The sequence below is a fragment of the Trachymyrmex cornetzi genome, unplaced genomic scaffold (genome assembly GCF_001594075.2).
Source record: "Trachymyrmex cornetzi isolate Tcor2-1 unplaced genomic scaffold, Tcor1.1 scaffold1388, whole genome shotgun sequence".
NCBI lineage: Eukaryota > Metazoa > Arthropoda > Insecta > Hymenoptera > Formicidae > Trachymyrmex > Trachymyrmex cornetzi.
Genome location: NW_017295969.1, coordinates 272,713 through 296,281, shown reverse-complemented (window position 1 = coordinate 296,281; position 23,569 = coordinate 272,713). Strand labels below are relative to the sequence as shown.

At 32.1% G+C, this 23,569-nt stretch overlaps 4 protein-coding genes across 7 annotated transcripts in view; 2 read left to right on the top strand and 2 right to left on the bottom strand.

Annotated features, from left to right (window-relative positions):
- Positions 1-413: 413 nt before the first annotated feature.
- Positions 414-5,983, bottom strand: vtd (RAD21 cohesin complex component verthandi). 2 transcript variants are annotated; one of them, XM_018522967.1, is made up of 13 exons: positions 5,849-5,983; positions 5,294-5,463; positions 4,986-5,215; positions 4,402-4,585; positions 3,841-4,000; positions 3,571-3,763; positions 2,995-3,218; positions 2,700-2,920; positions 2,424-2,609; positions 1,923-2,294; positions 1,638-1,772; positions 1,305-1,460; positions 414-1,067 (listed from the first exon to the last, which is right to left on the bottom strand). In XM_018522967.1, exons 2-13 carry the CDS (start codon positions 5,435-5,437, stop codon positions 942-944), a joined length of 2,331 nt encoding a protein of 776 aa, XP_018378469.1. In that variant the 5' UTR covers positions 5,438-5,463; positions 5,849-5,983; the 3' UTR covers positions 414-941. The 2 variants fall into 2 exon arrangements, with proteins under 2 accessions (XP_018378469.1, XP_018378470.1); XM_018522968.1 differs by lacking the exon at positions 5,849-5,983 and adding an exon at positions 5,601-5,700.
- Positions 5,984-6,213: 230 nt separating this feature from the next.
- Positions 6,214-8,011, top strand: LOC108771101 (protein NDUFAF4 homolog). Of its 3 annotated transcripts, none has more exons than XM_018523008.1 (5): positions 6,214-6,339; positions 6,958-7,114; positions 7,243-7,334; positions 7,477-7,696; positions 7,828-8,011. In XM_018523008.1, the coding sequence occupies exons 2-5, from the start codon at positions 6,970-6,972 to the stop codon at positions 7,977-7,979; spliced, it is 609 nt and encodes a 202-aa protein (XP_018378510.1). In that variant the 5' UTR covers positions 6,214-6,339; positions 6,958-6,969; the 3' UTR covers positions 7,980-8,011. The 3 variants fall into 3 exon arrangements, with proteins under 3 accessions (XP_018378510.1, XP_018378508.1, XP_018378511.1); XM_018523006.1 differs by having other exon boundaries at positions 6,215-6,339; positions 6,954-7,114; XM_018523009.1 differs by lacking the exon at positions 6,214-6,339 and adding an exon at positions 6,376-6,444 and having other exon boundaries at positions 6,945-7,114.
- A 1-nt stretch (position 8,012) lies between these two features.
- The window catches only part of LOC108771099 (xaa-Pro aminopeptidase 1), a 52,611-nt gene continuing 37,054 nt past the window's right edge, over positions 8,013-23,569 (bottom strand). Inside the window, exons 3-12 of the mRNA XM_018523004.1 lie at positions 13,288-13,467; positions 11,262-11,379; positions 10,601-10,979; positions 10,224-10,344; positions 9,523-9,886; positions 9,077-9,310; positions 8,827-8,981; positions 8,590-8,685; positions 8,268-8,490; positions 8,013-8,182 (exon numbers count right to left, since the gene is read on the bottom strand). Coding sequence (XP_018378506.1) covers positions 8,160-8,182; positions 8,268-8,490; positions 8,590-8,685; positions 8,827-8,981; positions 9,077-9,310; positions 9,523-9,886; positions 10,224-10,344; positions 10,601-10,979; positions 11,262-11,379; positions 13,288-13,467 — 1,893 coding nt within the window. The 3' untranslated portion in view covers positions 8,013-8,159. The remainder of the gene's footprint in view (positions 8,183-8,267; positions 8,491-8,589; positions 8,686-8,826; positions 8,982-9,076; positions 9,311-9,522; positions 9,887-10,223; positions 10,345-10,600; positions 10,980-11,261; positions 11,380-13,287; positions 13,468-23,569) is intronic.
- On the top strand, positions 19,271-21,299 carry LOC108771100 (dehydrodolichyl diphosphate synthase complex subunit DHDDS). Its single transcript, XM_018523005.1, has 5 exons — positions 19,271-19,638; positions 19,719-19,880; positions 19,974-20,122; positions 20,580-20,764; positions 20,869-21,299. Exons 1-5 carry the CDS (start codon positions 19,478-19,480, stop codon positions 21,103-21,105), a joined length of 894 nt encoding a protein of 297 aa, XP_018378507.1. The 5' UTR covers positions 19,271-19,477; the 3' UTR covers positions 21,106-21,299.

The window sequence follows — 23,569 nt, the reverse complement described above, 5'->3', positions numbered from 1 at the left end:
AAACAATAGATACAATAGCAATTTTCGTAATCAATACGATTTCAAATGATATAATGAATTAAATTATAAAAAAAAGTTTACAAAAATTCAATAGCTTTTTGAGTCTTTGCTTTTTCATACATATGTGAGTAGAAAATATATTCTTCCTGATAATACATAAAATTATTATTCACGAATACTCTTAAATCGATTTTTCCATTAATAACTGCTTGAATTATAAATAAATGTGTATATAAGTACTATAAATAAATTCCCCAAAAAATTAGTTCCTGAATATTATATATTGAAAATCTAGAAATATCTAATTGCATTAATATTGTATTAAATATTTTTAAATAAAAATCGATATATAATTATATCAAAATTTATATATGTAATGTCAAGAGTGTACTTGTAGTTTTGGACCTTTTGCAATGTATAGATTTAAGTTATTGATGCACATGTTATTGACATATGTTGTAAAATATTCTTTAGTTATTTACTATGTTTATATACAAACCCTGTTCGGATTGATGAATAATGTAAGATATAATCAATTTCTAAATACAAAAATTTAATATGATTAGGAATTTGTTTAAATAAAAAGCAGTCAATATGGTTGTGTGTGTGTATACACATTATACACACACACACGCACACGTAGGTATGTATGTAGAAAAAGGAATGCAATAATATTCACAATAACCAGTAATATTCATTACGCATCTTTCCAAGACAGGGGATCCAAACAAATAAATAATAATCAGATATTTCCTCATTTCTCACAAATCATCCTGTGTTTAAAATCAACGAATCTTTTCAATTTAAGATAATTTCGGATTAAGATTAATTATTCATGAAAAATGTGAATGTTATTTTGATATTGTATGTATAAAGATAGATGTTAACGTCCTTTCTTCATCGAGAAAGATACGCAGTTTTATAATTGAGAGCATAAACCTTTACAATGCAGGATTTTCGAATTTTGGTCCTTTTGTGACTATAATCTCAGCATATGAATATTCTTGATTAAGTTCTAATACTTGGAACTTTTTCAAGACTAATAGTGTATAAAACTTTTGTGCAACCTGTAAAGATAAAATTTTTTTTTTTAATACCAAAGGGATAAATATATTGGCTGTGTTCAGCAGAAAAAACAGCTTTACAACGGTTGTGAGATTCTGCAATATGGTTGGTTTATACATTTAGGTCCAATGAGAGACTAAGAGTAAAAATAAAACTGATTATATTAAAAAATTTGATAACAGTCACAAAACTTTTTCTGCTAAACGCAGCCATAGGATATAGTTTTCCGAAAGACTAACCTGTTTGCGATTATTTTTAAATGCCATCTCCGATAGTGTTAATTTATCTTTGGTATCGAGTTTGCTTTTAATAACATGATACATATGCGCCGCTCTCTTGTTAAGAACGCGTTCTTCAAATTGCTCATAAGTTTCATCCATTTGTTGTTCCTCTTGCTGAAAAACATATAATATTATAAACAATTAATTAATGTTCTTTATAGACTAAAAAAATTTTTCACTAAAACTTAATAAAACTAATAGGTACGTGTACAAAAAAAAATAAAAATTTTATATTATTTACATAAATATATAATAAAATAATATTTTGAACAATATATTAAAGTATATTACAGGTCCCACGGATGGCGGAAACTCGTAATCCTCGTGATTCCACGGTGTGGCGGGTCCTCTTTCGGAAATCGCACCAGGTGTATGTGCTGGAGGATGTTGCTCGTCATAACCCATATACGAAACTTGTGGTTGTCCCTGTTGAAATCGTGCAGCATTAATAAAAGTTTCTATATTAAATGTACAAACGTTCTCTACATTTGTAAGGAAGCATTGAAGTAATGATTGCAAGGCAAGGACGTAGTTTTTAAAATGCATTTATCATAAAATGAAAATTTCTCTACTTACTTGGTCGTAACCCATATTTTCCATCTGTGGCATATCGGATGTTTGTACAGTGGCGGCTTCTTCCTGTGCCGATGTTGATGGCACTTGCTCTTCGTGTGTGCCAAGTATCGAGTTAACTTCAGCTGGTGCGATTTGCGGTATTTCTGAGCCGAGCAAAGGCTCGGTAGTTGGTGGTACAATAACTGATGGTTCCCCAGAAGGCACAATGCTGCTTATGTCGGAAACCGATGGTTCTACTGGTAAAGATACTTCGGATGGCATAGGTGATTCTGAAGAAAGATTCTGTTGTGCGATTATGTTTGGAATTTCCGATTCATTTGGTTGATTGATCTCTACTGGAGTTGGTTGAGCTGGTTGAGGAGGTTGCCTTATCTAAATATAGTAACAATATTTATATTTATATTAATTATAATATTCTAATAAAATTCTGCAAACTTTTTTATTTTTTAAAGAAAAGAATCTATTTTTCTCTCTTTTGTTATCATTTTTATAATGACTAACTTCGTCATCCTGTGGTGCTTTCCGTTTTCGTCCTGTACGTTTATTGAGGAGACTTTGTTCAAAAGAAGCTATTTCTGCTTCTGGAGCATCTCTCATTTGCTCTAAGGACATTCCATCTTCTTCAGTTCCAAGTCGTCCGAAGTCTTCATGATCATAAGACTTGCTGGTCAGATGTCTCTGATAATTCTGTTTAATAATAATTAAAATGAAATATTTACATTATATAATTTTCAAAACTTGTTATTCAAACAATTATAGAATGTTAAATATTATTACTTTAAATAGAACACGAGCCGGGATAGGCCTTCCTGGTAAAGCAAAAAGCTTCTCTACGCCACCTGTTTCTTTCCAATGCATTAATCTTTTCGTAGGTGGTGCCAAGTCCAATGTCGTGATAATATCGCTAGTATCAGATAGCTGCGCTTTCATTTCCTCACCAGAAATATTTTTTACTTCATCGACAATGAGTTTACGCTTGCGTTTGGCTTTCGTGAATCCTAGAAAAACCGACGACTTTTGTTAGTTACGAGGCATAAATATATACGTCAATGTTAAAATTTAAAAAATTTACCCTTTAAAGCAGAAGCATCAATTGGAGCTAGCGCGAAGCTTTCTTCCTCATCGTGTAATAATGTGGTTTGATCTTGCATAGGTGGCGGTTCTTCTATGTTGTCAATAGCATGTTCTTCTGGTATAACTGGTGGAGCTGGTGTAAAGCGCCGACTGGCAACGCTAATTCTTCCTTCAATTTCCTCTCCAACTGCGGCTGGTGTAGCTGGTCTAGAGCCGTCAGAGCTATGCATAGTGTATTCAATATATTAGTATAATTTTAATATATATATATAGTTAATATAGTTGTATATAGCAAGGTATACAAACAAGAATGAAAGCAATATTAAACCAAGAAAAGACAATTACAAGCAATAAAGATTAAAACATAATCAATTAGTTTAGTTGATAAATATTTTTATCGACAAAAAACAAACGTACAAATTTCGATCTAAGATTATAAATAAAGTTTTGTTATTGAATAGATTAAACAAATATTTATGTTCTATTAATAATGCTTCAACTATTATTGCTTAATTTTTCTTTTTTGATTGTATATTTTAGAATCTTATTATAATTTTTTAAGAATGATAAATACCTCATGCCTCCCATTGGAGAAGCTGGTCCACCAAAGTGATCACCCATATCTTCATCAGACTCATCGTGTACAGAAGCAGCAGTTCCAGCAACCGCTCCTGCTTCCTGTTGTTCATTTATCGAACTAACCTCAGGTACAGGTACTTCACCCATTGGAGCTTCATCAAATAAACCACCTTCAAACAGACCTCCCGCTAAAACATTAACAATAATTATATTAAAAAGATCGTCGGATCCAATTATAAAAAGAATATTAATTATTTGACCATACATATGATATCTTGACCAAGATGACCACCAAAACCATCGTCTCTAATGGGTGTATCTATGTCCATGGGTTGTGTTGTAGCGGATGTCCCTGCAACTGGCTCTTTTTCCTTCTGTTCCAATGCCGCCTCTATTCCTGGGCCATCACTAAATAACATGTGACTCTAAAATCAAATTGGAGCAATTAATATCTTAAAATATCTTAAAATTATTTTTTTAATATCAAAAACTGATTTATTTATTTTTAGCTTATTTAATAAAAATTGAACAAATTTTTAAAACATTTCTTAAAGTTTACATACATATATGATAATGAACAAAGAACTATGGATTGACTGATTACATTTTATAAATGTTTTACAAGAATTTTTATATACTTTTCATAATATTTTTATATTTAAAGATTGTTTAGCTATTTGTAATATTTATATTATTCTAAATCATATAATCACACACACTTCTTCAAAATGTGTGAAATATTTAATTTTACTCATTACTTATTTAGTACAATGATCAAAAGTACTAAATAAGTAAAATTAAAAAGGACAAGTATGATATATAATACCTGATCCAAAGAAGGTTCCATGCCACTGCCATGTCGTAGCAACTCTGGTGGCTCAGCATCAAAACTCATGTCTCCAAAGCCCTGATCATGTGTAACTAAAGACAGACTGCCATAATCTTCCCTCATTGTTATTTCTTCTGCTCTAGATTGATTCAAACTAAACTGAGCTTCTATATCAACATCTCTGAAAACAAAATTTATATAAAATATAAAAAAATACTGTTAGGACTAAGGTATACAAAAAAATTTAAACAGTAAAACACAAGCGGTAAAATTGCAATAGAAATTGTAAGGCCATAACATAAGCAGTAGCAAATCCAACATGTTGATTTCCTTACTATTTATGTTTTACTGCTGAAGTATTTTGTATGCCATGGCTCATACACACACACACACACACACACACACACACACACACACACACACACACACACACACACACACACACACACACACACACACACACACATATATAAAAGATTAAAAATTAAGTTTTGATATAAACATCTTTGCAAAGAAAATTTTATTTTTCATATATTTAAAAAAATTATTACATGGTTCTTACAAAAGCTGTATTATCTTACTTGAGCTCAGGCATAGCAGTATCAAAATCATGAAACACTTCTGGCAAGGTGATAGCTGTTACAGCTGCCTCTCTGTGTTCCTCAGGCAGATCTACCATTCCAGGCCTAAAGGCCATTTTAATCTTCACGAAAGCTTCATTGCAATCAGCCAGTAAGTACTTAGCTTTCCTTGAATATATTCGTACTACTCCCAGTAATAAATGACCAGATGTTCTTAAAGCCATTTTAACCTATTAGAAATATCATAAACAGAGTTTAATGATATATCAGAGAATTTTGTCAGATATGATTGATAAGATAATATTTACCTTTGGTTGTAATATACCATCCACTGATTTTTCTATATTTGTCTCGAATACATGTGCCTTTGTTAATTTCTTGTCCCAATGAGCAGCCAACCATATACGGGCCAAAGGCCCTTTTTTGGCCAATACAAAATGTGCATAAAACATGATTCTTAGATTCTTCTAGTATTGATCTATAAAAAGATGGAATTAGTAAGTTAATTAAATCAAACTTTTAGTTCAAGCGCAAAAGAAATAGAGAAAAAAGAAACATTTAATAAATGCTATCCTGCCTAATTCATTAGTGAAGTGTTTGAGAGTAAAACGTTACGTTTGGTATGAAGTAATATGAAGAAATTCAGTATTAGACCAGTAATTGATGTTCCATGTCAAATGGCATGCGATCTAACCCATAAATGTATATGAAAAGTCAACAACGAATATTGCTCGATTTATGAAAATATAAACATCAATGCACAAGATGGCGTTTCCGTCTACAGTTTTGGCGGTTACAAGGTAACGTCAAACCCGTAAAACTCTTGATACCAGTTCTTTGTTATAATATGCACAGCGACTCACCGAAATATCGTCCGTCGTTAGGCCGCGCAGAGCCGTGACATAATTTCGCACAGAAAACAACCTCAACCGCGAAAATGTCTCAAATCAACACATGTAACACATACAGTATGTTCTCACCTCGACGCGTATCCGAAAGGAAACTCACCACGATTATGCGTGCCCACTTGTACCAACCTAGTATGCCTAGTTAAGACTAAGCGCAGTTAGAGTCCCTAGAAAAACAGAGTCCGGCTAAAGTCCCTAGAATAACTATTCTAGGGACTGTATCTCTGACCTAATTGGTCTGTTTTTTGTTCCTGCACTAGACTGTTCTAGAACTCTCTTTCTCGCTTTAAATAAATATCAAACATATATCTATATCATTTTTAGTTCCAAAAGTGTACACTAGTTTAGCCACAGAAAACAGACCTAATAAGTTTCGGAATGCAAATAGACGGCAACTTTTTTTAGTGAATTTTGGAATGCATAACTCTTGATTTTCTCTCAAAAAGGTTAAGAAATTTCTCTTGAAAATTAAATTCTTTTTAATCGTATATGTTCGTGTTGTTTCATAATTATTGTATAAAACACGTTTTATAAACTCTTGCATTCTATGATTGGAGATATATTACAGCTAAAATTAACAATAATCTTATGTGATGGTTTTTCGTGTAATTATTTCTCTTCGAATGTTACTCATTTTCCTTACATTAATACTATTCTAGATAAAAATATTTACATATATTAACAAATTTTTCACACTTTTTAATATTCATAGATCGCAGATTGTAGAATAACTAATAGTATTTTATTATTAAAAAGTAATTTTAATGTGAAATAATTGTATTAAATGTTACTTTATATTATTAACACATTTTAATTTAAAAACCCGTACTAAACTTGAATTAGAACTTGGGTGAAAATTCATTGTAGCAACCACAGTAATATTCCAAGGTTATTTATAATTGTGCGTTCCATTTGACGTTTGCATTGTTTGCAACGTTCATGGAATCATTTCATTCTTGTTTCAATTAAATGTTAAATAAAAACAAGTAATGCTCGCTTATGTTATAAATGTTAAAAATGGAACGAACATACCTATAGCGAATAATTTGTTTTGCTGTAGGTAGATTACTTGAATTATGGGAAAGATTTATTCGGTATTGACTCGACCCATTCGTACATTTAACATTGAAAATCGTGCGGCAAAACTTATTTCTCGAGAAAAGCCAGTACCTGCACCTCAATATGCATCTACAGAAAAACAAAAGAAGCTTTCAGATCAAGGTATTATATGATATGTTTTAAATCATAATTTAATGACTATAATTTAAAATTATATTCAAACTACCATCTTTAATGGTTCTTCCAATTTGCCAAATTAAGTTTGGTCATGTAATTATCTTCTGTTTCAGTAAATCCACACTTTTTGGAAGACCATTACCAAAAGAACACGCAACTAGATCAACGATTAAAAGATGTTTTTGTTACGTCGACAGACTCGCAAGTATGGGTTGATTGTATTTTTGAATATTGTATTAATGTTTTTGTATGTTAATATAAAACATATTTTTATATATTAACATAAATTTATTGAACACAAATAGATTTGATTATTGAGCAGATGTAAAATTTACAATATTATATAGGAAATGAAAGAGCCAACGAGAGACTCCAAGGTTTTACCTCAAAGCAGACGGAGCTCGGAAAATGGTTTTACATTTGAATCTTATGAACCTACAATGATTCCTATGGGAAAGTGCTCATTGAAGCAAGCTCTCACATTTCTTTTGCAACATAAACGCGATCCTATAAAATATAGTAGTGAAAATATAGCTTCTGAATATAAAATGGATAAGAAAGTAATAGGTTTGTATTTTTATTTGTTTCTTTGATAAAATTAATTTATATTTATTATATGTTTAGCATATTTATTTGATTTACATTTGCTTGATAGTTACAGCTTAACAATTATAGATTTATATATTTTTATTTTTTAGATGATATATTGAAGTATTTTAAACTTTATGTGACTGCCTCACCAAATAATCCAGAACCTGTAGAGTTTTTGGATTCAATAGAAGATCCAATTCAAGACTTCATAGATGAAGGACTAGAGCTCAGAAAGAAGGATAAAGAAAAGAAAAAATAGTACAGATATGTATATAGAAAAATAATTTATTAAAGTTTATTTCTGTTTTTCTTGCCTAAATGTAATTATATGATATCCTATATCAATCTTGGAAATGATGTACATTTTAAAAAAGTTCCGTAAAGCAAAAAAGGTCTGTAATTTTGGCAAATATTTGGCAATATAGATGTGTTTCCTAGTTTAGTCGCGTATTCTTGTGAAATCTGCAACAAAAATTGATGCATCATTCTTCAGTTTCAGTAAATAAATTGTAATAAATGCATAAGGTTGTGTTTGAATATCGCTTACTTTTTATGATGTGATAAATGGCAACAATTATAACTAAAGTATGGAATTGCCTATTGGTAGACGATATTGCCTGAGAATTATCAGGGAAATAATAGCTGCCTGTTTCTGGAATGGTCATAGTTTTCGCCATCATCCAGTAAAATGCTTTCATTTTTAAATTCTTTTTTAATTCTGCTCCGACTTCTTCCCGTATACGTTTATTATAATTATTTAGCCAACGCCGCTATGTAATATAGACATGTTAATATTGTGCAACATATCGTTATTTTTTGTGATTATAATTAAAATTAAGTAGTTGTAGACTGATATATTTAAAACTTACATGCGGTGAAGTTAGCATATTGATCTTGATAAGTTTCGGTTCGTACGGAACCAGAGTGACGTCTCTGAATGTGAGAAATCTTTGCCCATTATGAGACTGAAACAGTTATCAGCTAATAATTAAAAACTAGTAATTACAATTTCTTTGTATCATTACACAGCTGTTTTTATATATTTCGTATAATAATTAATTACATATACGGTCATATAGTAGATGAGAATGTATCAAAAGATATACCAATTTATCAGCCGGAATTACTTCAAGAATATTCTCCAAACGAACACCAAAATCGTCTTCTTTGTAATACCCCGGTTCGTTTGAAAGAAAGAATCCTGGCTTCAACTTGACGGAACATCCTGCATTTTTGCATCCGTAATACAAGCTGATAGGCGCTGCAACGCGTATTGTTCCACTAGAATGGCTTTTATCAATTGTATTCCATATTCTCGTGACGCAATTATTTTACAGGAAACTGTAGATTACGAACATTCGTGAACTGAAGAAAAATGACCAATTCCGTGACCAGTGCCATGCATGTAATCGTAACCGCTACTCCACAACGACCTTCGCGCAACAACATCCAATTGGTCTGTCGACAGATCATTGGGAAAGATCAAAGACGATAATTCAATCGAACCGATCAGCACTCTCGTGTAGGCTTTTTTCTGTTCATCAGTCGGCACTCCCAAGTGAAGAGTTCTGGTCACGTCTGTGGTACCATCTGTTAAATAATTTTGCTCATGCTTTTCATGTCTCGACTACTTGCGATCGGCGAAGAATTGAAGGAAACGTAAAAAAGAATAACTGAATGTTTTTCGAATTTTATATTTAAAGTAAATTTTGAATTTAAAATTAGTTCTTGTTCCATTTAATTCAACTTGCTTTAATTCAATTTCCTAGCAAAATAAAATAAAGGGATTCAGAATTTCGTACCCAAGTATTGTCCTCCAGAGTCGATCATTAGTGTGGATGTGGTCCCTATTTTAATGTTGGTCAAGTTATTTGGTTCGTAATGCGGCATAGCGGCGTGTGGTCCATACCCTGCGATTGTTGGGAAGGCGATACCCCTATTGCCATCTTGCTCGTAACGAATTTCATTGAGCACTCTCACTACTTGCATCTCGTCCCATTCTTCAGAGTCCAATTTGTACTGCTCTTCCATGTAGGCCAAGAAATCACACATGGCCATCGCATCCCTTAGATGAGATCTTCTCATACCTGCTACTTCGACTTTGTTTTTCTCCGCTCTTAAATCAATTATAGGCGAGGCCTTAGCTAATCTTTTTTCTGGTGGAATCTGCGAAAAAGATTCTCACGTATTAGCTATATTCGTGTCTGGATATTTTTATAATATTGAATTGTATAAGTTAAAGCTAATTATATGTATAGTTTTTATAATTATCGATTATAAAAAAGTAAATGTTTTTTTATTTTTTTTTATATTTTAATCTAAAAATAATATTAGCCCGGACAGATTAAACTATAAGTAAGTTCGATATCTAGTTTGAGATAAAAGTAATAATACTGAAGAACGGACTTTGGGGATTTGCTTATTCGAAGATAGATGCCGTATATTATACGTATTCTCGTGCTTAAAATATATGCAAAACTGCCGTCTTCGCGATTACACTTACGGAATTGTATATTTCTTTGGACGCACCCGGCGAGTAGCCGTACGGTGAAGGGAGCCACACTGTATTCCAGGCTTGAGACATAGTCTTTAAATCGTACCAAATGTCTGTGTAATTGTGCCATCTGTAACGGTAAATATCGGTCATTATATAAATCTGTTTTATCTTATTATTATGGCAATTTCTACAATTTACAAAGACTAAGAAATATCTTGATTTTGTAACGTCTGAAAATCTTTTATTTTTCTTAAAATTCAACGTACAATAAATTCTACTTTTGTATTAGAAATCTGCATCCTTGTCTATCGTTTAATTTCTTATTTTATTTGTCGGAAGTTGCCTGATACGGTAATTTCCAGATTCTACTAATCATTACTCACTTGACGCAGTTTGCATGGGAGCAGAAGTCGATTTTCAGATGTATATCGACGGACCGCAGGATTTTTTGGCGTGGAGCATAAAGATGCAGGGACTCGTGAGTTATAATCGCGTAGGCCCTGAGGACAGGAGTGTGCGGTAAATCGTAGCCACGAACATTGAAGAGCCATGCTATCTCATCCAACGCGGTGACGACGAGCGCGTCGACCGACGAGTACTCCATTTCCAGTCGAATGCTCTGAACTTTCTCCTGCCATGGTTTGCCGGAGTATTCGTCCGTCAGCGGATACGCCGCGTGCGGATTGTACTCAGGTCGACTCACCTGCCAGATCAAGTCCACTAGGTCGTTATGGACTGCGACCAATCTCACGGACGAATTCGCTGAATACGAATAAGATTGTTAGTCGCGGTGAAAGAAGATCGGATTTGGCTTCGCGGTTTATGATAGTTATAGAATTTGTTTTGAAACTTGAAAATGAACCGAAAAAAAATTTATTATCAAAGCAATATTTTTGTACACAGCAAAAATATTATAGATTTTTATTAATGTGTAAACTATCCCCCCTTCGGCAATAAAAATATGTACGTGTATGCTATATATATTTAATATATTCAATAACATCGCAATAAAGAGGTATTTGATACAATAATATTTTTCGTTACCCAATTCGTGCTCCCATGTCTCCCACGTAAATGCAGGTATTAGTTTTGGATTAGCACCAATACGTACTTCTGATCGATTTTGGAACTCTTGCATTAACCATTCTGTTATTGTTGGTACCTAAAAAAATTAATGAAAATATCGAAATGTTATAAAGTTTCAATAATCTTGAAAATTTATACTAGAAATTTAAAATGCCTATTATATATATGTAAGTACATATATAGTATATATAGTAATTCTAGTTTGAATTATTTAAAAGCAATGAAGATCCAGCTTCGACTGTAATAGGCATTTTAAATTTCTAGTATTGTTGTGATATCACATATAAAATAAAGGTTCTTAATATCGTTTAAAATTTATAATTGGTTTAACGTTTGTTGCAAATTCTTATGTTATTGATGCTGAAGATCTTGATCCTTTTCAATATATTCGTAATGTTATATAAAGAGTTATATTACTTTATCTATTAAATTATATCGAAGATATTTCCTTTTTTTCTATGACGTTGATATCGTTTTTAATTTAAGGTCACATTTTCGGTTTAAGTGCTTTCCAGCGCTTCTATTCTCATTTTATATTTAATGTTCAACGACAATGATAATTACAAACGTTTATATAGTATTTGATAGAAAAAATTGTATTCATCTAGGCAGACTTCAGACATTCATTGCCAGTGCTGAAAATCTAGTGTAGCTACGAATGCTACAGATTTTTAATATTTTAGGCTCGATTATATTGGACGTGTTTATCTAGCAAAATACGCGATTATCATAGTATCTTTGTCGTTTGTTAAATGTTAAACAAAGATGAAATGATTGTGTTAAGCCGGTGGTACACAAGCCTTTTTTTTCCTGCTGAATTTGCGATTGCTATTGTGAATAGCGTTGCTATTGTGTATATGGCTGCGGTGTTGGCACTGCTAGTACACTAATAGCGGTAGCAAAACGCAAATTCAGCTTATCCAACTAGAAAAAAAGCATCGTGTGTGCCTCTCTCTTGCATTCATTGTCCAGCCAGGATAAGCGTGATTACGACACTCTTCCCTTTAGGGCAAAACGTGAAATTTTTTGTATATGTATTATATATGTAAATACATAAAAATATTTACTTTTCGTTTCTACAGAAAAATATGATCGTTGCTCAAATACCACAAATAAAATAAAATTTTATGTTTAAATTTAATGAAGCAACCATTCAGAACGCCCTTCTTCCCATCCCCCTACGCATTGAATGCGAAGGGTGAACGATCATTGATGACAGAGTTCTCGAAACAAGTCGAGAACTCGTGTCGTTCTCACGCTCAGAGAAGAGGGCTATTTCTCCTCATCATGGTTACATCAACTCCCGTGTTAGGGAGGGAGAATGAGATCAACTCCTACAGAACTGATCCTGTGAAGTATGATCTTAAATTTCCTCGCTGCATCATCCTAAGATATAGTAGTCGTGGTCAAATTTTAAACACGAGAAAACAACTTTCTGTGAAGCCATCTAGGAAATTACAGAACAGTTAAATTTAAACCTAGATAGTCTCGCCACCTGGGGACCGGCGAGGTTACTCGTCAAAACAGTGATCAGAAGAGGACAGCAACAGAAAGCATTTGCTATCATTAGAAAAGTAGAATTAGATAAAAAAATATATAATTCATTATATATATATATATATGTGTATATAAACAAAACTGTTATTCTGAAGTTTATTGTTATCTTTGAATTTTAATTATTTAAGTCATAAATAGCTGGTATGTATAACAATTAAGATTGAAAGCATTGAGAATGAATTTTATGACAAGAAAAGTGTATGCATCTATTGTTGCAATAGATTATTTTATTAATGACGAGAGAGAGAGAGAGAGAGAGAGAGAGAGAGAGAGAGAGAGAGAGAGAGAATTGTATATATATATGTATACATATATGCATATATAATATACATGAATAATAAATCATTGATTAATAAGCTTGCAAATTTAATATAGAATAAGGACTTTGATACGGAAATAATGAAAATATTTAAATTAATTTACGCACGTTATGTTCACCTCGCTTCATTAAAATCCAGTTGCAATCCAGCTGATGATTTGCTTGAACATGATATCGACCATCAGTCCAAAGTACTGCCTTGTCAATAGTGACTATAGCTATCCCAGCACTTCCGTGGAATCCAGTAAGAAATTCTCTTCTCATATCATGTGGATCCACAGCTTCGCTCTATATGAAAACAATTTGTTTTATTAATAAAAGAATAATAAATTGATAGATATTAATATAATAACAGCCAGAGGCTAGTAATATTAATTGTAGTAATTTGAAAAAGAATTTTCATATTTAATGAGCATTAAAATATGATAAAGCTAAATATTTGAACTTAAATCGATGTCCCCCAATTGCTTCGTCGTCGATCAATAGTAATTAACTTAAATATGTCTTTTTTATTATAAATTGTTTATTATTATCTTTTATTTTTTATTTTATTATTTGGTATTACTTAAGAATATCTTTCTTATTTTATTAAATTCTAAAATTAGTGAAATATTTATATTGGGAAACATGGATTTAAAGAACTGGACACTGCACTCAAAATCAAATAAAATTTAAATTTGAAATATTTTAGTAAATACAGAATGGCTGTTTAGCGTATCAGCCAAGGTAATTAAACTGCAAAATGTTATTTTCTATACTAAGAGAAGCTTTCAAATGTGATACACCACGCAGAATGTACCTCCAAGGGGCCATCACGGCCATGAGATATGAAGCTCACTGTCTGAAAATTTAAGCATAATGAGAGAAATAATATTTAATACGTATCAATTGATTCGAAGCGATGTGGACATATCGATGTCGCTACCAATCGCTAGATAATTCGATGAAAATAATATTACAGATTAGGTTTGATTTTTATGTAAATGTAATGTAGTGTGTGTAATAAATATAATAGCGAAATAACAGCAATAATTGATATTAAATAATCGATATTAAATCACTCGTTTCTCGAGTGATTTAAGACTATAGGCTATCGCACAGTGATAAATTTTAATAATATTTAATAATAAGTACATTGGTTTTCTTTATCACCATAATAAATGAAGAACACAAACAATCATCGCCATATGCAGGGTTGGATAGTGCCAAGTTAAAAAGCTAAAAGTTAAGTTTAAAAGTTGAAAAGTTAAATAATTTTAACTTAACTTAGCTACATTTTAGACTCTTAACTTTTTAACATTATTTAGTTACATTTTATCGATAACTATTAACTTTTTATTTAAATTTTTTGAAGTTAAGTCTCAGACTCAAACATATATATCATTTAGAACATACTCTATATTTTACTTAAAAGTTTTGTTTGTGTATATTATTATATATTGATTTCAATCTAGCAAAAACCGTATATTTTAATGTATCTAGTTTTTGATAGGTTGAAATCTATATATATATATATATATATAACAATATATATAAACAAAAAATATATATATAACAGTATATATAAACAAAAAGTTTAAATAAAATATACAATATATTCTAAATGAAGTATATGTTTGTTATTTCCGTTATTTGTAAGACTCTGAAAAATCATAAAATAGAAAGAAATTTAACTTTTAATTTTTCAATTACTTTTTTTTATTAACTTAACTTTTAATTCAACTAATTTCATTATACATTAACTTGTATCTTAACTAAGTTAAATTTTCAAGGTTGTTAACTTTAACTTAACTTAGTTAAAAGAAAAAATTAACTTACCCAACCCTAGGCCCATATGTAATACCTTAATTTTTATATTTAAGGCTCCTGACTAGTCGTGGCGGCCATGTTGGAATCGTGACGTCAAAAGCGAGGAATGACACGTTAATTTATGTTGCATGCCATTTTTAAATAAAGACAATTTGGATGAAACGAAATGACGAGATCGCTTTAAAACACTTGTAAAAATCGATGTCCTTTCCTCCCTTGACAGTCAGTAAATGGTCGTAAAAGGCACGTAAATAAGTGAACCTATATTCGGGCAGAAACATACGGTCCGACAGCTGTTGAAACGAGTAAAATATACGCTTTTACATATAAAATTCTATGATAACTTTAGTTTTCATCGATAATTACGACTTTGATAAGTACGAGACAAGTCACATTTTTACAATTAAATAAATAATAACGAAATGGCATGCAATATAAATTTCATCGTCAAAACATCACTTTTTCACGCCTACAAGTTCAGCCATTTATTGTAATCGTGGTGCGGCGCTGTCTACTTACACACATGCAAGTACGAACCAGTGTTTTCCGTTATCTCGATAAAATTATCTAGATAATCATCTAGATGAAGAAATGGCTTTATCTTATCTTTATCTAGATTATTAAGAATATAGATTATCTTTATCTTATCTTAGATAAAAGAAATGTTATCTTTTTCAAACTATCTAAGATTGTACAAGATTATAAGAATTAAAGCTCCAAAAATTAAAACCAACTGAAATTGAATTCTTAGAAGAATTTATTATGATTATGTCTCCTTTAGCAACAAGTCTTGATATGTTACAAGAAGAGAAAAAATAAATTTTTTAGGTTTAGCACCTACAATTACTATACTAAGACAAAAACTTACAAAATTTACACATTTAATATATTGTAATCCATTTGTAGTTGGAATGATTCAAGCTTTAGAAAAACGATTTAAATTTATTTTTGATCTTGGATCACCTGATAGTAAACCGTTTATTATATCTGCTATCAGTTTACCCAGATTTAAATTAAATTGGGTGCCAGAAGATAACATAAAGATATGTAAAGAACTCTTTTTAAAGGAAGTAGATAACTTGTATTGCAAAAATGCAATTTACTCTCAGACTAAACAATTAACTTCCAGTAGTAGTAGTATTAGTAGTAGTGAGGAGGATTTCTTTTGTGATATAAACAAAAAAACTGAGATTAGTGTGACATCAGACGTTCAAAGCAATATTGAAGTTTTTTCATATTTAGAAAATAAATCTAAAAAAATAGATATTCTTAATTTGTATCCACACGTCAAACAAATTTTTTTTATGTATAACACATCATTGCCATCATCAGTGCCGGTAGAGCGCCTTTTTAATTGTGGACAACAAATATTAATTCCACGTAGAAATCGATTATCAGACGAAATGTTCGAAAAACTTTTGTTCTTAAAAAATAAAGATTCATAAAAATATGAAATCGCGTTTTTTGTATCCTATCCAGTGAAAAATGATATTTTGAATCGATATCGATTTGACATCGAAAATATTTAGTCAAAATTATATCAATTTAAAGGTCGATTTTGATTCGATCGTGTCCACGATTTCGAATACTTATTAATATTAAAAAAATCACCTGCAATCTTTCTCATATTCATATATTCGTCATCCAAACAAATTTTCAGCGAATTAATATCAATATCGACATCGAATTGACGTCGATTCGATATAAATTCGATATGGCTGATTTCTATGAATACATTTTATTTATTTATAGAAATAATCATTTCTATATCGAATTATCTCGTTTCACGAGGCCGACCACTGCATTTTTTTGCCAGATTCTTTCATTGTGAGTAAAAACGTGTCGAATGAGTGTATTTTTATTAAGATTTTAGGTGGGGTATGGTATGCTAAATAATTACCTTCATTTCTAATATAGTTAGCATACAAGTAGCTTGTAAGTAAAATTATTTGAGTTAAGATGGTTTGAATTCAAATGGCTAGAAAAAAACTAAATATATTATATTTATTATATATTACAAAGTTTTCCAATGTATTTTTTGCGACAAATAATGCTTTTAAATTAAACTATTTTTGAAAAAAATCGAAAATACGAATAAACTGTAAATGTAAAAAGTGACGTTGTTAGAATGATTATAAAATAAAACCAATTATAATTTATGAAATTTGTAATTTATCGAAACGGATATAAATTGTTTGCGATCCTGTCTCGTGACCTTCTCTTTCCAATTCTGTATTTATATCGTCGTAAAATAAATAGCTGCTTCATGATTAACATTGTCAGCATCATTCATCATTGTCTGAAGGACAATAAACCCTATATTGCCCTATAAACTTATCTATAAATGTGTTTCGTATCTCTTCATTTTCTTTGTTATTTAAGTATATGTAACACGCAGTATTTATTTAAGTATATGTATGCAGCAATTATTGTTGATGCTACGAAATCCGTTCGATTCATATCAAGGTTTTTCAGTCGCCTAAATCTTCCAAATAAAAAAGCAATACAATGTTACTAATATTATGCGATGTGTAAAACATGTTAAGAATTGTGCGTTACAAAATGTATTTAAAATATACAACTGGTGGTCGCAACGCCAAAAAGAAATCTATCAAATTTAAAATAAAGCATGAAAAAATTTTTTTTAATATACCATATATTGATTTCTTTCCCCTTTCCCTGTAGTTAAGAATTAGTTAATAATAGCTGTTCAGTAGTACGATTCAATAAGTATTGAATTAATCGATAAGAAAGCGTGTTTGATCATTTTTGTACAACATTACTAAAAATTATTATCATAATTAGTGTTACTAGATTATATTATTAAAAATTCATAAAAATATTATCACATAATTAGTTTCTAAGTCGTATCATTAAAAATCGTAAATATAATATCTATTTAATTAAATCACGTGCGAGAAGAAAAGACAACGTGGGAAAGAGCGCAATAGGAGAAAGAGAGCGCAAATAATAAGTATAGGACCGCAATGGGTTGGAGAGAGAACTGCATCCTACAATGGGTGGGAGAGAGAGGACAATAGGAGATAATGAGAGGAGATAAAGAGAGAACGCAACGGGTGAAAGAGAGAAGGAATGAATCCTTCCCCTCTGCCACGGACCGCCGGTGATGCGCTTTCTTCTCCCTTGGACGACTCAGCGTCTGTGATGCATTTCCGCCTCACACACACACATATACACATCGTATACGTATACGCACTAATCATAGTGAGTTAGAATCGGCCTTACTATCTTACTTGGGAGCCTCGATAGCAATATACGTTCCATCGATAGTACCGATTATATCTTCTATTCCAGCAGAAGCTTGAAAAGATAGCGCTTGCGTTGTGTTCCTCTCTATTTGGCCAAAATATTATTTCCGGAGAAATTTCATTTAAAGCAGTTACAACTCGCATAAAAATAGCAGATAATGTAGACTTTCCTAAATCAAAACGACAACTAACTGATCTACAAACTAATAAAAATGCGAAATTACAAAATAAATATTTTGAATTTTTATAACTTGTTTAGTTACCGAAAACTATCTGGTGTTGCTAATAGCCACAAAAGGAGAGATTGTATTACGCATTACTTGCCAACCTTGGAAACAAGCGACTAGTGTGAGAAGAAGTTCGCTGTCTCGTTCACTTTCGGCGCGCCGAAGGCGAGCACACGTACATGGGTTCGTGCAAAGCACCAGCCTACTCGAACCGAGCGAATAATAAAAAGGTTAATGTGATCCAAACGAATTACCGGTTTCGCCAGGCGCCGTCTGATTCTGTGTTGCTACACAGAATTCTTGGCTGAATAATCAGAAGCCTTAATGAGTATTATATATACTGTGTTCGTATTGCATCAACTCGAATCTATTTTTGAAAAGCGTTGCCGACTTCGACAGTGTCAATAGCTGCGCTCAGCAGATTCAGTAGTTTTGCAACCGTTTTATGATTTGTCGCGCTGATTGGATTATATTTTTAGAGTTAAAGGAATAGTCCTACCTCAGCGAAAAATCACAAAACAGTTGCAAAATTGTTGAGCCTGCTGAACGCAGCCATTGTATTACATTATTCGAAGTCCCTTCATTCGTTTCGACGCGCGGTCATGCAGCGTGGAAGCATCGTAGCTGCAGACGTCTAAACGTATTTGGGGGGAGGGAAGGACCTATTATTTTCGTTTGGATCACATCATCCTTTTTATTATTCGCTCGGTTCGAGAAAGCTGATTGCCTTGTATTTAATTTATTTTGGTCCATTTTCGAAGACCATAAATGGTTTAGTACCAGAGTCCTGTCTATATATAGGACTTTATTCGCAGTAGTCAGTCAGGTTGCAGAGTCAGTAGCAAGAAGAAGAAGAAGAAATATACTGTGTTTGTCGACAAGTAGTAGTCATATTGGATAGTGAATGTAACAGAAATTTTTGAAACATTGAAGAGAGTCAGTCGATCGTAGATTGTACATTTTCGTACGCCCGAACGTGCAATTTAAAATACAATGTCGTGGTTAAAAGACTGCATTTGGAACTGGTTTCAACTTCTGGCTTTAAGGATCGTTAAGACTGGCGAAGTGCCTAAACACGTGGCATTTATCATGGATGGTAACAGACGTTATGCGAATAAACAGAACTTGAGCAAAGCAGAGGGATACTTAAAAGGGTATGTATTTTTAAAGAAAATTTGCTAATATACTGGTCCATTGTTCATTTGTCCCATATTTTATATTTTATTTACGATAGGTTCCACAAAATGATTCAGATGGTATACTTGTGCAGATATCTCGGTATTGCAGAAGTCACAGTTTTTGCATTTAGTATAGAAAATTTTAAACGTAGCAAAGAAGAAATTAATGTTCTCACAGATCTTGCCAGACAGGAATTCAAGGGTCTCTTAGAAAAGAAGTATGTGTAACATTAAAAAATTTTTAAATCAAGCATCACATTGGCAGCACAATATAGAATTTGTTAAAACAAATTTATATAAACAATTTCCAGGGAAGAATTGAAAGACGATGGAGTATGCATTCGTGTGATTGGCAATTTGTCCCTGCTGCCAGCAGATGTACGCAAATTATTTGCTGAAATTATGATTGCTACTAGGGAAAATAATAGAATAATTTTAAATGTTGCTGCTGCTTATACATGTAAGTATAATTACAATGAACCATATTTATATTTATACTTGATTTTATATATTACACTAAGCTTGCGTTCAGAAACTGTGCTATCAGCGCTATTGCATCATTCTGCTTTGTGTCATCCTTCTTGCTTTAGGTCTGTTTTTTATTGCTGCACTCTGAACCAGTGCAATAAGTTAAAGTGAAACAAACGTATATTTGTTTCACTTCAACTTATTGCACTGTGTGTACTAGTTCAGAAAGTGCGGCAATAAAAAACAGACCTTTTATGTCTTATAAACAATTACACAGCCTAATTAATTAAACAATTTAAAAAATCATTGTTATATCGGTGTACTCTCTGGATAATTAGTTTCGTGACATATATATTAATAAATGTTTAATATTTTATATAATTTAAAAATATATACACACACACATCCACACGCATATATAAGTTTTATATTTTTTAATATCGCTATAGCAAGGGATGAAATTACTCATGCAATTAAGGATGTAATACAAGGTGTAAAGGATGCTGATATTTTACCTGAAGACATTAACGAAGATCTGATTACTGATTGTTTGTACACTTACAAGTCTCCGAAACCAAATTTATTAATTCGTACTTCCGGAGAAACTCGACTTAGCGATTTCCTTATGTGGCAAGTAAGAAAACGTATTTAATTTGTGTGATTTGAAATGTTTGAATCTATCTACTTGTAATCAAAGCAGAATTATGCATTTACAAATTTTATCTAAATTTTTTTTAGATCGATCATACTTGTCTTTACTTTAGCGAGGTAATGTGGCCTGAATTCAGTCCATGGAATCTTTTTTGTGCAATTCTTCATTATCAGAGATGTTATCCTGACTTGCAAAAAAATATAAACAATTTGAAACCAATTACGCGTAATACTAGAGTATCCATGTTTCTTGATAAGTTGTATAACAAACGTGACATGGCAATCGAAAAAATGTCTCAATCTATTCTAGTAGATAAAGCGTAATTTATATCGTTAAAGGTATTTATTTTTTATTGGTTGTGTTGTCACATGTACGGTTCCAAATTTAATATGAAATTTAATATTTAATACTGTCAAATGGATAAGTTGTGCTATCTGGATAAATTGTGAAAAGGGATTTAAAGTTGCGTTAAGGCTCCTGACTAGTCGCAGCGGCCATGTTGGAATCGTGACGTCAGAAGCAAGGCATAACACGTTAATTTATGTTGCATGCCATTTTTAAATAAAGACAATTTGGATGAAACGAAATGACGAGATCGCTTTAAAACACTTGTAAAAATCGATGTCCTTTCCTCCCTTGACAGTCAGTAAATGGTCGTAAAAGGCACGTAAATAAGTGAACCTATATTCGGGCAGAATCATATGGTCCGACAGCTGTTGAAACGAGTAAAATATACGCTTTTACATATAAAATTCTATGATAATTTTAGTTTTCATCGATAATTACGACTTTGATAAGTACGAGACAAGTCACATTTTCACAATTAAACAAATAATAACGAAATGGCATGCAACATAAATTTCATCGTCAAAACGTCACTTTTCCACGCCTACAAGTTCAGCCATTTATTGTAATCGTGGTGCGGCGCTGTAACACACATGCAAGTACGAGCCCATGTACGTGTTCTCGCCGTCGCGTCGACATGCCGAGATCGAACAAGACAGCGAGCTTTTTCTCACACTAGTCGCTAATTGTTTCAAGCGACCGAAAATGCCTTCTCGGTAATCTCAGTCGCCCTAGGCATCAATAAGGGGCGGGGAGCATTCTAAATAACATATAAGTTTTAATAAATTATAGTAATATAGTGTACACCTTCCATTAATCCAGAATAGTATAAATCACATTAAAATGCAACAGTTTACGAGATATTTAATTATTTACGACTTTTCATGCGCGTTATATACTTCCTTCATAAACTCGAGTAGCAAGAATAATTCAGTAGAAGTAGAAATTTACCGGAAAAAAATTATAAACCATCATTTCTCTCCACGAAAATCTTTGAAAGGCCATCAGAAAAGAAATGCGTATGTTTGAGATTCGAGACTTGTGAAGAAAATATGCGAAAAAAAATCGAATAGTTGTAAAAAGCACGTTTTTCGCTTATAAAACGAAAGATATTGGTTGCATGGAAGAAAGTTCGGTATAAAAAATGTTATAGGTATTCGAAATACCTACAAAATGAGACATGGAACATTAAAATCGATCTATTAGTTCAGTAGAAAAAAAATAAAAAACACCGAAAAAGGCCTTTTTTCACTCTCTCTCTGTTAATTGAGATTTAAACGCAAAGCTTGGAAATTCTCGTAAAATGTAGCCCTCGTAATGAAGAACAAATCTAGCCCTAAACAAGCCTAAAATATTCATTAGTTTTTGCAAAAAATCATTTGTTCACTAAAAACCTGTTTGCGGAAAACTTAAGGGGTTATGCCTACTTGTAAACTTAAAAAAAAAAATCGATTTTTGGATTTTGATATTTTCTTAAAGTACATACTTTTAAAAATCTTCCCTGTAAATTTCAAGTCGATTCGAAAAAAATTGACGAAGTTATGTGAGTTTAAAGGTACATTGGTTTGAACGTTTGAAGCAGGTATTTTACGTGAAATTGCGTGAATATTTTTTTTTTAATTTTGTACAATCCGAAATATTGGGGGAAAATGTTTTCCGATGGTTTTTATTTTTTTTTACTTAACTAATAGATCGATTTTAATGTTGCACGTCTCATTTTGTAGGTATTTCGAATACCTACCTTTTTTATATCAAACTTTTTTTTCATACAATCAATATCTTTCGTTTTATAAGCGAAAAACGTGCTTTTTGCAACTATTCGATTTTTTTTTCGCATATTTTCTTCACAAGTCGCAAGTCTCAAACGTACGCATTTCTTTTTTGATATGGCCTTTCGAGACTTTCGTGAAAAGAAATGCTGGTTTATAATTTTTTTTCGGTAAAATTCTACTTCTACTGAACTATTCTTGCTACTCGAGTTTATGAAGTAGGTATGTAACGTGCATGAAAAATCGTAAACAATTAAATATCTCGTAAACCGTTGCATTTTAACATGATTTATACTATTCTGGATTAATGGAAGGTGTACACTATATATTACTATAATTTATTAAAACTTATATGTTATTTAGAATGCTCCCCGCCCTTTATTGATACCTAGAACCGCCGAGCGGCCAAGATTGCCGAAAAAGGATTTTCGGTAGTTTGAAACAAGCGACTAGTTTTAGAAGGACCTCGCTGTCTCGTTCACCTTCGGCGCGCCACAGGCGAGCACACGGCCATGGGCTCGTGTTTAAGTGTGTGGCTAACAGTGTCGCCAAACCGCAATCTGATTCTGTGTCGCCACCGTCAACGCAGAGTTCTTGGCTGAGTCAGAGAGAAATCTGAGAGAGGACATGGCGGCCTTTTTCGCGTGACAGGCGAAATCGCCGTACGCTAGCG

What these genes read in the sequence shown, in the direction of transcription:
- LOC108771100 (XM_018523005.1), top strand. Translation starts at nt 19,478, where the DNA reads ATGTCGTGGTTAAAAGACTGCATTTGGAACTGGTTTCAACTTCTGGCT. An exon ending in AAGGGTCTCTTAGAAAAGAA is followed by an intron (nt 19,881 to 19,973) that starts GTATGTGTAACA and finishes AACAATTTCCAG; the next exon opens with GGAAGAATTGAAAGACGATG. An exon ending in TGTTGCTGCTGCTTATACAT is followed by an intron (nt 20,123 to 20,579) that starts GTAAGTATAATT and finishes ATATCGCTATAG; the next exon opens with CAAGGGATGAAATTACTCAT.
- LOC108771101 (XM_018523008.1), top strand. Translation starts at nt 6,970, where the DNA reads ATGGGAAAGATTTATTCGGTATTGACTCGACCCATTCGTACATTTAAC. An exon ending in AAAGAAGCTTTCAGATCAAG is followed by an intron (nt 7,115 to 7,242) that starts GTATTATATGAT and finishes CTTCTGTTTCAG; the next exon opens with TAAATCCACACTTTTTGGAA. An exon ending in TTACGTCGACAGACTCGCAA is followed by an intron (nt 7,335 to 7,476) that starts GTATGGGTTGAT and finishes AATATTATATAG; the next exon opens with GAAATGAAAGAGCCAACGAG.
- vtd (XM_018522967.1), bottom strand. Translation starts at nt 5,437, where the DNA reads ATGTTTTATGCACATTTTGTATTGGCCAAAAAAGGGCCTTTGGCCCGT. An exon ending in TCTCCAATGGGAGGCATGAG is followed by an intron (nt 3,219 to 3,570) that starts GTATTTATCATT and finishes CACTATGCATAG; the next exon opens with CTCTGACGGCTCTAGACCAG. An exon ending in CGGCTCGTGTTCTATTTAAA is followed by an intron (nt 2,610 to 2,699) that starts GTAATAATATTT and finishes ATTATTAAACAG; the next exon opens with AATTATCAGAGACATCTGAC.